The sequence below is a fragment of the Myzus persicae genome, unplaced genomic scaffold (genome assembly GCF_001856785.1).
Source record: "Myzus persicae strain clone G006 unplaced genomic scaffold, MPER_G0061.0, whole genome shotgun sequence".
Classification (NCBI taxonomy): domain Eukaryota; kingdom Metazoa; phylum Arthropoda; class Insecta; order Hemiptera; family Aphididae; genus Myzus; species Myzus persicae.
In genome coordinates, this window is record NW_019102393.1 from 305542 (window position 1) to 321521 (window position 15980).

At 31.3% G+C, this 15980-nt stretch overlaps 1 protein-coding gene across 1 annotated transcript in view; it reads right to left on the bottom strand.

Annotated features, from left to right (window-relative positions):
* The window catches only part of LOC111032009 (Y+L amino acid transporter 2), a 43550-nt gene extending 30717 nt beyond the window's left edge, over positions 1–12833 (bottom strand). Inside the window, exons 1-4 of the mRNA XM_022312166.1 lie at positions 12582–12833; positions 9173–9489; positions 6291–6537; positions 18–143 (exon numbers count right to left, since the gene is read on the bottom strand). Coding sequence (XP_022167858.1) covers positions 18–143; positions 6291–6537; positions 9173–9403 — 604 coding nt within the window. The 5' untranslated portion in view covers positions 9404–9489; positions 12582–12833. The remainder of the gene's footprint in view (positions 1–17; positions 144–6290; positions 6538–9172; positions 9490–12581) is intronic.
* Between the last annotated feature and the right edge of the window lie 3147 nt (positions 12834–15980).

Genomic DNA, 15980 nt, shown 5'->3' on the forward strand with positions numbered 1-15980 from the left:
GAAATTAGAGCGTTTACCTGCGTACAACTGGTAAACTCCCGTGGTAATAATGACCATGAGAGCTAACAACTTGGCGTACGTGAAAATGTCTTGCACGCGTGTTGCCCACTTAACGTCCCAGCAGTTGATAAACGTCAATAACACTGAAAAAAAAAAACAAAAAAGTAATAATGGAAAAACAAGAATTTAGACACGGGTGAGTATTTTCGACAGGTGTCATTGTATTGTATACTGTAGTTGTAGTCCGATCAAATATATATTTTTTATTTTTTTAGCCTTAGAAATTGTATTCCAATAACGATACGTATACAGCTTAACCTATCCAACGATACTGTTATTGAATACGTCATGCAGATAGATTTTATGACCATATATTATAGGTAGGTACATAATAGTATACCCACGTATATTTTTTCACTATAATGATGTTGTGTGTTTTAAATTTAATTTCTAAATAATGAAAATCAATTTTGAACTGTTATACGTTGTTTTCATATGTAAATTGTATACTTCATATTAAAGTGCAATGTGAAACATTCATTAATTAATCGTTATAAATCACTGGAAGTTGAAATTTGAAAATCGATTACCTATTATACATGTCGGTGACAGACGCATAGAGGACAATATTATAACACAATACTATAAATATTGTTCAATAATTATTATAATTATATACTATAATATTATAGGAGGAAATTTTGTGTTCTGAATGCAATGCTCGGAACCTTCAAAACTCAAAAGTTGTGTCCATGTTCAATTAAAATAAATGTAATCATGATTTATATTATGTCGTCATCGAAATATTAATTATCTATGAAATCGAAAACAATTTTATATGCCACTTGTATGACGTTCGTGACACGTATAAATGCACAATAATAATTGTCCTAAAAAAATGATTTCCTTGAACACGAAATAATATAATATATTGTAAAACCAGTAGCCTGAAAACGTCTGTTATAAATTTAATCAACAACGTCTGAGATATCGTTTTATATTCAGTTTCTGCTATGATTCCTCAACAGCTATATCAAAAATAAACTACAATATACATTTCCACGGTAAAAATAACGGTCTTATTGATTTCAGGAGAAAACTTTATTTGTTCTTCGAGATAACTCTCCTACGCATTACTCCGTTTAATTGAAATCATGAAATAACACTGTCCTTTAAAAACTACTTTTATTTCAAATGTTTTCCGTGCGTTCTTACAGCGTTTTTTTTGCTTCATAATAAATAGATAACACTAATACCTATGCTATCTGGATTAAATTATCACGAAAAAAGAAAATCCATTTCACCATAAATTCGAGTACTATACGAATAAAATAAGAAGCTAAATGAATTCATGATCAATACAATAAAAAATATTAAAAGTAAATAAAAATAAATATATTTTATACCTAAAATAAGTTCTCTTCCTAAAACTCAAAATATATTTAAAAGTGAACGAGATTGTATTATATATTTTAATAATAATGCTCAATAAATAAACAATGAATAAACAAAAAATATATGTATATTATTATTACCTCTTTATTATTTAGTGATAAAAAATGCAATATCAGAATTATATTGGCTTCGTTAGTCCCTTAAAATTTTAACTATACATTTTTTTTGTTTATTTTTCGTTCTTTTGTAAGGTACACCGTACAATTTAGGTTTTTTTATGAAAAGGTATTAACATTTTTTATTTTTACTTAATTTTTTTCTGATATTTCTATAAATCCAAATTAAACATAACTTGTGCTTATTAAAAAATAAAATAACTTTACAGGTCAAACAAATGCTACACAAGAAAAAAAAGGTATTAATATTCTGTTATTTGGATTCGGTACCGGAGCACATTTTCTCAATTCTTCTGTTTGCTTGAGGCGCTCTGCCAGTATAAGCTTATCAAACCGATAGAGTTACATCATAAGTTACCCAAATTGGTGGATCTTTTAATTTGATTATTTATTATGTATGTTAACATTTTTTCAAACAAGAAAAGGCTTCAAAACTTCAATGTACATTGTTTATAGTAACATTTGTCCGTTGAATATTATTACACTATAGGTACATCGTATATTCCATAGGTTTAATAAATAAGTAGTCAGATCTACGTGAAAATTACACAATATAGCTAATAAATATCTACGATAAATACATTTTGCATTTATGAAGCCAATTTATTTCTGTTAACTTTGTTGTTGATTTAAAAAATGTCTAATTTAGGTTTAATGCACATATTTTGTTTGGGACCGTTTATATATCTATCAGAATTTAATAATTATGTGTAGTTCTTATTAACATTTTCGTATGCAGATACAATATGATACAATAAATCAAATTATATTTAGTAGGTATAGTTATTAAAATATATTTACCCATCTATAATGATTATGGTATGCTCTATAGTAATTCATTTTTAATCTTGTTACAGAGTTTTATTCGAATTTAATTAAACCCGAATCGAAATTCTTGTAACACTATTAACGTGATATGAATATCAAGGTAAAAATGAATTAAGAAACTACATTTATTAAAACTTTACAGTTTTTATAGGTTACACAAAAAAAAATAAATATAATATATATAATTTTAACAAAAAAAAAAAATGATGGACTTCAAATAAGCTTTCACTGCCTGTAAAAACAATTAAAGTGTTATGTGTTACATGTGTGCCATTAAAATGCGATGAAGGTATTTTCCATCTCAATCTATGCTTTAAACGAAATTTTAAATGATTATTTCACTTGAGCGGTGTGTATGAGTGATCATCGCCACGCAGAAAGATTCCTCCACGTGCGAGAGCCGAAATAGATACGTACAATTTAAATCTATTTTACATGTAGAAATATAATGTGATTTCGATCTCTCTATAAAATAATTTTGTTTCTTATTGTTACGGTGTCGTAAATATTCGTATTCACACTATTGTCGTATAATATGTATTTATTATTGTTTAGGTTATGTCTTCTCCACCACGAATTATTCACGAATATTGCAGTTAACAAGGTGTTTCCTTTCTGACTATTAAAAGGATCATAAATATGAATTTATAAAGAGTGTATAATATATTACTTGGCCTATATTCTGCCGTTATTAATAATATATTTTTTTCGTTTAATGATTTCAAATAATAATACAAAATAATATAATAGAACACTATATAATATTATGTATCAGTTATCGAGTAGTTCACAAATGATATATTTATCACGTTCAACACTATCTGTATATAGTCATAACTGCATACAATATTATAATGTGTTATTATATTTACGTAAGACACGAAAATAAATAATAATTGAAACGAAAAAATTAATCGAAAGTAGATTTAAAAATTCGTCGTTGTTTTGAGGTTGTAGTGATGGTATACATATTATACCGAGAGATGTGCGCATAACATCTGGTGGGAGGCTGTGGGCGAAAGTTTCATTGATTTTTCCCGAGCTCCCGGTGGAACGGTAGCAGTGTCCACGACTCCACGTGGAAATTCCCATTGGAGAAAACCGCGCACGCGGTTCTTACTAACTTCCGGAATGGAATATTCTTAAATAAATTATACATGAGCTATTCAGATTTAAGTGCAGATTAAAAAAATAACAAACTTTTGCAGCTTAAAAAAATTAAATATTATGGTTGTACGGAGTTCATTGATCGGTGAGTTTCACCATCAGCTAGTATTAAATATATCAATATTTTTAGTTTATTTTTATATTGTTATCATCGTTATAATTGTGAATCGTTTTAGTAGAATATAACTGTGCACTATTTAAAGACTCCAAAGTTTTCTAGTTTAAAATTTAAAATAATTTAGGAGCGAATTTTCTTATCGGTTTCAAAAAAATTCTAACAATGTCCAATATGTCTGAAGGATTCACTTTTTTATTTAATAATGATTAGTCTCTTAATACAATAGTCAATAACTTATCAACTATCATAATAATTAAAATTTAAAAATTAAAATTAATAATTGTGCAAATTGCAGTACAGTTCCAGCTAAACTCGTAAATAAATAATTTAAAAACAGAATTTTTATTGGGAAGCCAATTATTAATGATAAATACCTACATAACAATAGTTTTTATTTATTATTTACATATATTTTAAATGAAGTTTGAATTCATTTTAAATCAGATAGTTAGTCCATAATTTGTTATTGGTAACTTCTCATTGTTTAAACTTTGATTTCCTTTAACATAATATTATTACATGCGTTTGTCGGGTCAACAGCAAAGAGGTGCAGTATACACTGTCTAAAAGTTTACTGGATAGTTTGTTGTTCTCTCAGTTTATTTTAAAATTCATATAACATGATGAAATCGGAGGTAAAATTTGCGAAATCACACTAAAATAAAATAAATTGACATACTGATTTATGACGTGAAATGTACTTCCGATAAGCACCGGACGAGAAGCACACAACTTCAAAAAATTAACGATCGTTAGCTTAAATTTTAATTGTATAAGTATTCCCGTAATTTATAGGCAACGTAATATGATCGCAATTTCAAGAAAACAAATCTAGTAAAAATAACAATTTGTGTTTGTTTTTGCTAATTTATTGCTATGAGTATACGAATAAAACTATACGTTTCTCTAAAATATTTTAATATGAACATTCGCAATATTATATGATGCCAATGTATGTCATTCTACAAGATGTATTTTCAAAGTCAGGACGATTTTACAAGTTCTGTATCGAAAACAATCTGTTCTGTATTTAAAATGATCAAATTTGTGGACATTTTTTTAGAAATGGCTGAAAAATTAAATTCCAAAATGTATCACCTAAGTACTATATATTATCGACATGAGTACAAGCTAAAGCTAAACTAATTTTAATAATCATATATCCTAGTACAATTCGTACTGAGTTCACACATTTCGGACTACATCTTTTGGAAGTTACATTTAGATCAACCTATTTAAACAATTAGATTCAATTCAGCAGCTGCAGGTTTCTAGCATGACTATACGGTTTTGTTATTTATCTACTGATTTAAGTTGTTATTCAGTAACGTTAAAAGTTTTAAAAAAATCTGTTTTTATTTTTTTACCACGAACAGTATAGATTTCAAATACGGTCAGTGTGAATTCTGCAGTCATGTCGTTTAGCTGTTGAAACTAAACTACGAAAAAAAGAACGTGAAAGTAAAACATAGCTATAAGATTATTTTATTTTTCGAGGATTAAAAACGGTTAAAAAAGTACATCCGGCAAAAGAAATAAGAGTTCTGAAAACAGCATAACAAATACAACATACAATGTACACAATAGGCTCAGCAACAACGAATATTTACATTTTTTTATTAAATAATACATATTTTATTATTTACTTAAACTATTATTTTGTTTTTAAGAATTTTAAGATCTATGAATACTTTAAATGTGTGCCTCAATGATTCAATCTCATTACACACATTATCTCTTTTTATGTTTAACCTTGAAGCCTTATATTTTCCCATTATCGTCAATAGGTTTTTATGTATTCGCTATTATTTTATTATGTCAGTCCGTTGAGCCAATTCGGCGAATAGATTTGTTAGAAATAAGATGGCAAATTATAAAATTTAAAACCAATGATAAATAATCGTATTAAAAATACCCATTACAATTCATTTTTCAAATCACATTATACAATGAATTCAAAACAGATGAAAAATAATCACATGGTATTATTATTTTTTTAAATTGAGTTAACATAACAAAATCATTTTCAAAACAAAATTCTCGAAATTATTAAAAACAATTTGAAAATAATCTATACACAATAACAATAATACTCAGTTATTATAAGAAAGTGCACTTTGTATGGTTTCATATTCAAAGACTACTGCAACTAATGTCCGTAAAATTAAAGGTAAAAAATATATATAACTCGATTAAAAAAAAGGGGAGAGAAGTAGAGAAAAGCAAAAAAAAAAACATTAACTTTGGACTTTAATTTTTTTCTTCGATGGTGCACAATTGGTATCGTCCACACAATACACATGAATAAAGTATTCTCTGATTAAGTCCCCGAAATGTCTAATAATTGCACACAAATAAAAATAGTAAAAAATACCTGATATTGTGCAGTTATAGCAAATTGATTTTTAGCTGCAATACAATTTGGACAGTCGCAGTAGTAGTTTTTTTACACCAACTTTTACTGACCAACGACCACTATATTCGCTATTAGGCTTATATTATATACGAAGATCGACGGTCGATATATCTACCTATTACCTCATACCTATCCAAAATAGTTCACTTACACTTAGATATATATATATATATATATATACTATAGCTACCTATGCAACAAGCGGCCAGCAGTCGTGTCGACTCTTCGGGAGGATCGCAGTCGGTGTACATGGGTTTCAGCACGTACAGGCTAAACGTGAGGGCGACGATGGCTTGCGAACAAGGTCGGACGATCATGCACTCCACCCACAGCCGCATAAAAGCTATAAACGGGCCAAACGTCTCCATGATGTACGCATAGTCGGCCCCGGACTTGGATATCATGCATCCCAGTTCAGCGTAACAGTAGGCGCCGACCTGTGGAACAATAATTTATAGGTATAAGTCTGCCGACGGCGAAGACTCGATAAGGTTTAATAATAAGGCTGTGACTAGTTTAATTGTGCTGTTATAGGTGGTGTCTGTGGTCACACGAACGATTATTTAACGATTATTAAACGCCTATAACCGTTATAGGTATTTTAATGAATGTGCGAGCTCTAAATAACGTCCCTTAAACGTGATAATTGGTGGCCCGCGATTGATCCATTAAGTTTGAGTGAAATCTATCAATTTTGAATGCAACTCAGTGGTTTAAGACTGTCAAGAGGACTATATACATTTAATACCCGTAAGTAATAGGTATTGTCTCAGTGCAGTCTCGTCGCTGTCTCGGTGGCTTCGCCGTAGCCTATTTGATTGGCGACGTAGCAAAGTAATTCCAATGAGCGAAATCAAAAAAATCGTAAATGACGCGTCTACATATCGTCGACATCTGTATGGAATGCAAACACCTGTTGATTTCGTGAGGATAACGTTCTGGAGATAATGTCAATCGCCTGCAATCGCGGCGACGGTATAAGCACACGTTTCCTCAAACGTATTACTATTGTAAATTTGCAACGTCGTCGTTCGACATAATACTCGTATTTTATGCAAAGGATGTGATGGCCCTGTCTACCGTAAAATATATCCTCCACTTCAAGTTTGGTAACAGATGTTTAAACTCTTACATTATTACATCGATCACAAACGCCACAATTCAACGTTATTGCGTAGTGGACTTTCACAATATTGCTCGTTAGAATATATTGATGGATAACGTCCCTACGGGTACACGATACGGGTATCCTCTTAATGCATCAACCGTCATTACCTACGTCGAGTATACATTTTCAAAACCATCGACGTCACGTCACAGGTGCGGATTTGTACATTATTAGGGTGAGTGTAATTTATTATATGTGTATGAGAAATACTTATGCATACCTACTCAAGCGTATACTTCGATTTTCGAATTTCGACTAATTATTTGAAAGTAGGTTCCTGCCACATTAGTATCATCCATTGATCGACATTCGACCATGAAAACTGTTTTAAAATTAAAAAATCAACACGTTCTAAAATATTGCACTTCTTATCGCACTGTCTGCACAGTTTGCCGGTATCGACGTTAGTGCTTCTTCTCCTTTTATTCGTATGGATGTTTTGTTTGGGTAAAACAGATAATTCGTAAATTTTAACTATGGACATTGCATTTTGATGTATACTTGAATAAAAATTAATAATAATTAACAATAGTTGTAAATTGGACAGGTACTGTTTTTTATATTTCATATCACCGGACTACCGGAGTATCGAACTCTTCACCCTGTAATTTTTTTTAAAATTGTATTTTGCTGTACTGATGGCAGCAGCCATATTCCTATTTTCGTTTTTTACTTGCCTTAACGGCAACATAGGTAGTATATGTAATTTTTTTTTTGTACATCTCTATTCAACAATACTTTTCCGATGATGCATTATTATCTTTTATACCGGAGTTATCGGTGTGACAAAAAAAGTGCTTGCGTAATCCAAATTAATATATTATTTTAGATTCTAAACAATAAAGATAAAGATGATAATAATAATAATAAAAATCGATATATAAATTGGCCAACGAGTTCATAGAGGTATTCGGTATTTCGGTAAGTAGCGTTTTATTAATACTACCTAAGACTACTTAGATTTTCGGCAAGAGTACCATTGAACCAATGTATAACGACTAAACCACAGGTCTGAATTAATAATAAATTGCCTTGATGTAACGACAACATATAATAATAGATGTTTAAATATATGTATACATTATAGTAGCAACGCATTAAACTATATAAATTTAAAATGCAAAAGACAACTCGGAGAGCGATATTTTTGGAATTTTTTTATTTTGAAATTCGCAATGACTATGCATATACCTATATGGCTATATAATATATAATATATATATATTATACCAGGGATGGCGAACCTTTTTGTTCCAGCGTGTCAAATAAAAATGTTGGTTGAATTATGTTATTCCTGCGTTTCAACTAGTTCGATAACCCTTCAATTTTTTTTTCAAAAACTTTAATATTATCAAACTTACACATTCGTGTGTGTCACTAAAATATAGTGTGCGCGTGTCACTGTGTGACGCGCGTGTCATAGGTTCACCATCTCTGTATTGTACAGCGAACACCATTGTCGAAATAATATACTTTTATGATATTTCATACGTCTCATTCGTGATTTCCTCCTCCCAAACGTACTTTCGTCGTCACTGTACGAAAATCGTTGCGCGCAAGGAGCATCCATATTAAACGATAAACCTATAATGATATTATTCTTATATAATTCATGGTCAAAGGCAGGCAGATTTCTGGTGGCGTATACCTAGTGAGTTTTTCTTTTGTATTGGTCGTAAATAAATTTAACATCAGCAGCAAAAGTCATTAATAATATATAGTAACCAAGTGGGTTTGTTTAAATGTTAAAATCTTTATGTTTCTTAAAACCTAATAATAATTTATAGTTTTGTGTCATTTTTATATTTTCCTGTGGTTTCGCTGCACGTATTTTGAAATGGAGGAAATTCAAAATCATCCACAATAATAATAGCAATCATAATAGTTATCAAGTGGATACGTACCATAGAAAACACGCCCGACAAGACCCAGACGATCAGCGAAGCATTCACCGATCCAGTGTTTTCCAACACGCCCGTCGGCGATATGAATATGCCGGACCCGATGATGCTGCCCACGATGACGGTGACGCCGTTCAAAAGGCTCATTTTGGGTTTCAGTTCAATGCCGTCGTCTTCGGCTGGGGCCACGTCCGGCTCCACTTCCGATCCGTCTTCCTTCCGCTTCACGCCCATTTTTCTCGCTTGATTATTATCCTTTCTTTTTGCGGTTTTCGCGGTCGACGACTACACGTGGCTCTATACACCCAGAGGTTTTGGATCTGAAACGAAAAAGTTTTAACTATAGCGACGAGCTCGTTTAAGTATACACGTACTCATAATAATGTTTACGCTGACAAGCGATAATTATTTCAATAAGCAATTTCCATGTGGATTTACCTATAAATATATTATTTATAATAGGTATATATACTCTTGCGTCTCTGTATCATTGTGTATATAAAATTATGTATGGCTGGTAGTACAGTCATAAATTACAATATTAATATTGTATACATGCAGACGTACAGTGGGTACAATTTTATGTCGCCTACATAGTTATATTTGCGAATAACAAGTCGCGCGTCGTTGTTATTATATAGTTTAATGATACCATTTCTTTTTTACACTTCAACAAAGAAATGAAGTACGGTTACAATTTTACCAAGACAAGCTTCAACTTCACGTTTCAACTCGGTCACTAGGTTTATGTTTGAAAATTATATAAATGTTTCGAAAATGTCAACCTTTAATGAAATTTGATTGATTCAGTATTTGCCCATGACGCGCACAGTCTTATAAGTTATAAATGGCCTATAATTATACCAACGCTACATAAACAAAGTAAGTACATTTTTTAAGACAATTCCAATATCTTAATTAACTTTCTGACAAGCGCGTTAAACAAATGCTTAACTCGATTTTGTCTTAAAAAATATTTTATCCCACATAATCTAATTTTGTATACAATATAAAAGGTTTGGGAAATTAAGATAAAAAAAACATTAATCAAAGACAATACAAAAAGTGCCTAATACAATATGCGTTAGTTGCAAATATAATTATTGATATAGAAAAGATAATATGGTTTTCATAAGAATACATTAATGACGATGACGCACTAATCAATAATTATTTAATTATATATTCGAGTTATATGAACTATTCAGTATTCGTATACTTTTTATCTATTCTTTGACTCTCAGCTCTAGATTAATCGTTAACTTTTATATTTGCATATCGGCAACACTACCGTTTAATGACAAACGGTATGGAATACACTCACGAGAACGAGTAAACATTATGTATAATATACATATTATACAACTTTATTTAAAATATAAATAAATAAACAGACTCCTCATAAATAAATTAAATTACCTACAACGATATGTATAGGTACTTGTAACTTGAATTTATAAAATACTAGCAGATGTATTACTTTAAAACGAAGGTAATCTATACTGCTCAAAAATTACATTTTTTTTTTTTTGCTCGAGTTTTTATAATTTTCATTTTATTTTTGAAAATAATCCACTTTAAATTTCAAGTATTTGTATGAAAGTTAAAATAATTAATAAGAGATATATATAATGTTTTTTGGCTGCTTTTTAGAATCCGTTGAACATTTTCTTTATATTAAAGGTGCGAAAGACTACTGTTACACTTTTTGTGGGCTCATTCTTCAGTCGTAGAACAAATTATCTATACCGTCAAAATTTCGATTTATAGATGTTTGAAAAAGCAATATAATTAAGCTACTTAGGTCGTATAATCAATAATAATATATAAAACATAAATATCCAAAACCGAAAAGACAGTCTAAAGTTTATTGTTGCCTGTGTGATGGTTTTTAAATCACGAGTAAGGTGAGCATCCAAGCACATATAATACAGGGTGGTAGGGTGTTCCTAACTGAAGTGTTTGGGTGGAAACGAGTCCCATTGATATGTTTTAAAAAAATATTTTTTCGACACAGCCATGTATAAGTTTAATTTAAATATGGTTTTACAATGACCCCCTCCCATTAAAAAAGTTGTGTATACGTGTCATATCCGTGGGCTATGTGCGTGCACTGGGCTTGAATGTAATAATGGTATGAATAGATTTTTATTATTATTTCCAGTAGGTATACAACAAATTTAATTATAGTAAGTCTATAACACACCTCATCAAATTGCAGACCCCTGTAATAAATGTTTTCGAGAGCCCTTTCGCCCTATACAAAAGTTTCATTAAAATAGTCTCATACACGATTTCTAGGTAATCGCAATGGTTAAAATAACAGAATGACTTAAAATAATATTGTAATATACATTTATATCATAAAATATTATTTAATATAAAATCAGTATTCCCAATAAAATTAAAAAAATTATAAATTCATTTTAACTGTTCCCTAAAATAGCCGGGTACCTATAATCCAGGTCCAACCCTCCCCTCCCACCTCCCCCCCTACCATTGTTGGTGCTCTGAACACTACATTCAACCGATAAACAAATAACGATCACCGATGTAGTTGGGCGCATGTAAATTCCGCCCGAAAATGGCAAATTCCGCCCAAAAATGTTATGTATTTTTCAATAGCACACAGTACAATAGAAAATTTAAAATTGTCTTACACCAAAAGTATATTGCCACATTCTGATTCGATGAATTGAGGTGCCATTATAAGTATGTGCGTATAGGACTCAAGAACGTGTACTGAACATAAACACTTTATAATTCTAAACGAAACTCAGCTGATTCAAACGATTAATAATATTTCTATCTTACATTTCCAATTATTAAGTCCACGATATTGTAATAAAAGGTGATAAGATATGACATGATTGACGATTGTTCTTGTCTCCTTGTTTGACTTCCAAAGTTCCAAATACTATATAACATGCCGCGTAGCGAACAGTACGGTAACGGAAACGCTTAGTTTAAAAATATTTATTTTTCTGGGCTGAATTTACACACACATTTTTGTACCTGCACATTTTTTCGGGCGGAATTTACCATAGACCTTATTTTTTCCTGTTCATTTCGGGTGGAATTTACAATCTCCCATGTAGTTAATATAATGTAGTGTACAAGAATAAATTCAGCAGACCATCGACTGCTCAGTGATGCAGTCCTATATAACAATGTATAATATCATTATATCGCCTCCAACCGTCGTGGTACGCATATCAAATAAAGTTTTATGAAATAATTTATAATTTATTGGCCAAGTCTTGAAAAACGATCACACTATTGCAGTAGTGGCTATGTATATATATATATATATTATATACTACATAGTAAATCATATATGCGTATACCACATAAATATAAATAATACATATAACAATAATGATATAATAATACGTGTTTCGTAACTACTTACTATGTCATCGTGAGATGGAAACAAAAAATGTATTAAAAAAAATAACGGCGTGCAAAAAAATTTGAAGGCGTCGTCTCGTCTGCCGCTCAACGATCCGGTTACTGAGCAACGCTACTACTCCCGGTCTCCGTCTATCCTGTGACGCCCGACCGCGGCGTTTGCATATGCGCGTGTCTGCGCGTGCGCGCGCGCACGCCCGAGCCTTTTTCTCTTCATGTGTGCGGTGTGTGTGTGTGCACATCAGGATATTGCCAATTCGCAGGCGCGATCCCTTCGAACACATAATGGCGCGCGAACGGCCACGGCGATGAGCAGATGAGTTATTCAATTTCACGCCGAACTGCAGCCGCGCAGGAAGAGAATATATGAGCGGACTGACGCGAACGCTCGACGGTATGATATACGTAATACAATAATATACTCAATTGAGACATGGTGCGAGCACAGACGAACACTACACCGTGGCCGTGTCTGTCTTCAATTTTTTTTTTTTTGTCCGTGGCGAGGAGAGGGGGTCGAATCGATAGCAAAAATGACATAAAACTTGTGCTTTGAGTGTATCTGTATATGTATAACTGATGATCACGATAATCGTTCATAGACTTATTTTAAGAATTTATTGAGAAGTTTTTTCAAACTTTTTCAAAAAAATTCCGGGGGGTGAACCCTGACCCTCCCCCCCTCCTACTATACGGCAACGGCTCGTACACACAAATCTGTATATGTATCGGGGGAGGGGGGGCATATACGATAGGAGGTTATACGATTTTATAATATGAAGAAATCGCAGAAACATGTCTTTTGTTTACACCCAGTATTACGTGTATCGCAGCAAGTACTTACAACATTATTATGTTAGTTTTGATTGGAAAGTTAGTAATTCATGACCATTCTAAAATATGAAATGCGAATATTCTATAGCAATTTTTTTTAATGTAATTCACGACGACTAATGCAAATAATTCCAATGGCAAACACGGACAGTGGACGGTATTAAATCGTCGCCGGGTTATAGGTAAAATCATAAATTACCATATTGTGTACGGTTTTTAATTAATAACAATAGGTACTATTATAGTGACGACATAATCGTGTGACTGTATTTAACATAATATTATCGCTTTTGAAAAATGTGCAGCCGTTTACTAAATTATACAGCTGTGACTTGTAAGAAGTGTAAATGTTTCAAACAGACTATTATTTAAACACTGTTTTTAGGTTCGCAGGTACATCTGATTTTAATCTATTTCGTGAGTATACCTATTACCTACGTGACTATACATGCCTACAAAGTTTGTCGATAATACTCATCGAGAAATACTTAATATTTGAATTACAGACTGTCGGTATAAATGTATAAAAGGTACTATAAACGTATACTTAAACTATGGTATATATAAAGTATTCACCAACATACGTTCCATTTATTTTGGTAAGTAATAAAATATTTACAATCTATATATAACATAATAAATTATGCATAATAAGTAGAAAATATTATTGCAACTTGATAAGGGTTGACCAGTTATAAATATAATATAATTTTGGAGAATCGTGGGTCCTTTGTGGTCTGTAGAAATACCCAATTACCGCAGTTGGGGCAGATATAGAGATAAAAAGGATCTTGAACATTATATTTAAACAATCACGACTCAATTTCCGTTATTATTACCTAGGTTTTAAATACTTACAAACTACAAAACTTACAAAGTAAGTAAATCAAGGTTTACAATAGACCTTACCTACAATTAATTATCAATAAATTTATGTTTATTTTATTGATTAGCAGTTAGTATAGTCGTCTTTCTAGTATATGTCTATATAGAATTAATGTAAAGGTCTTATAATATATACCTACATCTATTATCGCACATAAATATATTATTTTATAGATTAAATAAGTACACTTAAATTTATATACAACTTAAGGGGGACCCAGGAGAATCTACCCTCGTTGGGCAACTGACAAGTAACAGGTGTCATATTGAAAGATTTGTAAAAAGCTAATTCCGTTCTAAACTAATGACACTCCACTAAAATACAATTCGAATGTGCAAAAAAATGTGTAATGCCAGTTTTAAATCCTTGTGTGTATTAGTTTATTGAGAGAATTTTCATAAGTTGCTGCATTAATCAATGATAACCTATCATACTCATTATATAATTTTCATAAAACACAATATTATTGTATTATTTTTCTCCCGTGTACAAAGAATAATGGTTAATAATAGTAATAAATAATTATAATAGTTCAGTAAGTTGTATTTTTTAGTACGTTTTTTTAATTATTTAATAACAACTAATAAACATGGTTATAATAGTAAATCAATTGTTACTATATTATAACTGATTCAGCATACTATATTTTTCTTCCTAATCCTAGAGTAACGTATTTATCAAAATTGTTTGGAATTTAATTTTCCACGCAAGTCGTTTATGGTTCTTGCAGTTAACGCGACAGTGTTTTCGTCTGATATCACCTCGCCGAAGGGTGTTTTCTAAGCTTTCTCTCCCCGGGAGGCTTCAACACCACTGACTTAAGTAATTCTGTTGTAATGGGAATAATAGGGTAGATTTTTTGCGCTGTCACATTCTGCCCAGCAACCGAGCTCATCGAATTATCAGCAGTCACCATGGGTGGCGGCGGTGGAGGCTCTCGAACGATGGACACCGTTGGTGCCGAAGGAGGAGGTAGTGGAGGCGGTGGTCCTTGTACTTTAGACACCATGTTCGCTGAGTTTTTCAACACTTCTTCTATGTACACTAACGTGTCAACAAAAATATTATGGTCAATATTATTTTATACAGCATATAAATAATAGTACCAGGTGACCATCTCTGGTTCAAGTTTCTGAACATTTATACTTACATTAATTATTTGTTAACGTTAAATTATAATTTGGCTATTAAACTCAAATTAAATGTGCATTACATTATAGATCAAAATACCTCAAAGTGAAAAAAAATGAAAATAGTAGTGGTCTTGAGGGTGACCACACGAATTATGTTACTGGACATTTTAAGCATAACTAAAAAAACGTAAATTTTCTCAGAAAATAATCTTCAGCGATTAATTTCCTGCAACAAACAACCCCCAGATACGAAATACTGACAAAATCCTTGAAAACGTTTTCGATAAAAAAAAATGTTTAGGCAGTAGATACGCACTCTATTATTAATTGTCTATTAATTTGTAGTATAGGTTATAATGTTATATATGAATATTACTTTTGAGGACTTCGATCCTAGTTATTATATCCTTGTACTCTCGAAACGGTTTTTTATCGTTTCCTGTACGAAAAAATAAAGAGTGTTGTTTAAAAAATACTTATTACTTGACGCTTAAAGAATGAAAATTACTATTTATTACTTTCTGTGGACTTTATTTGAGTTTTGATT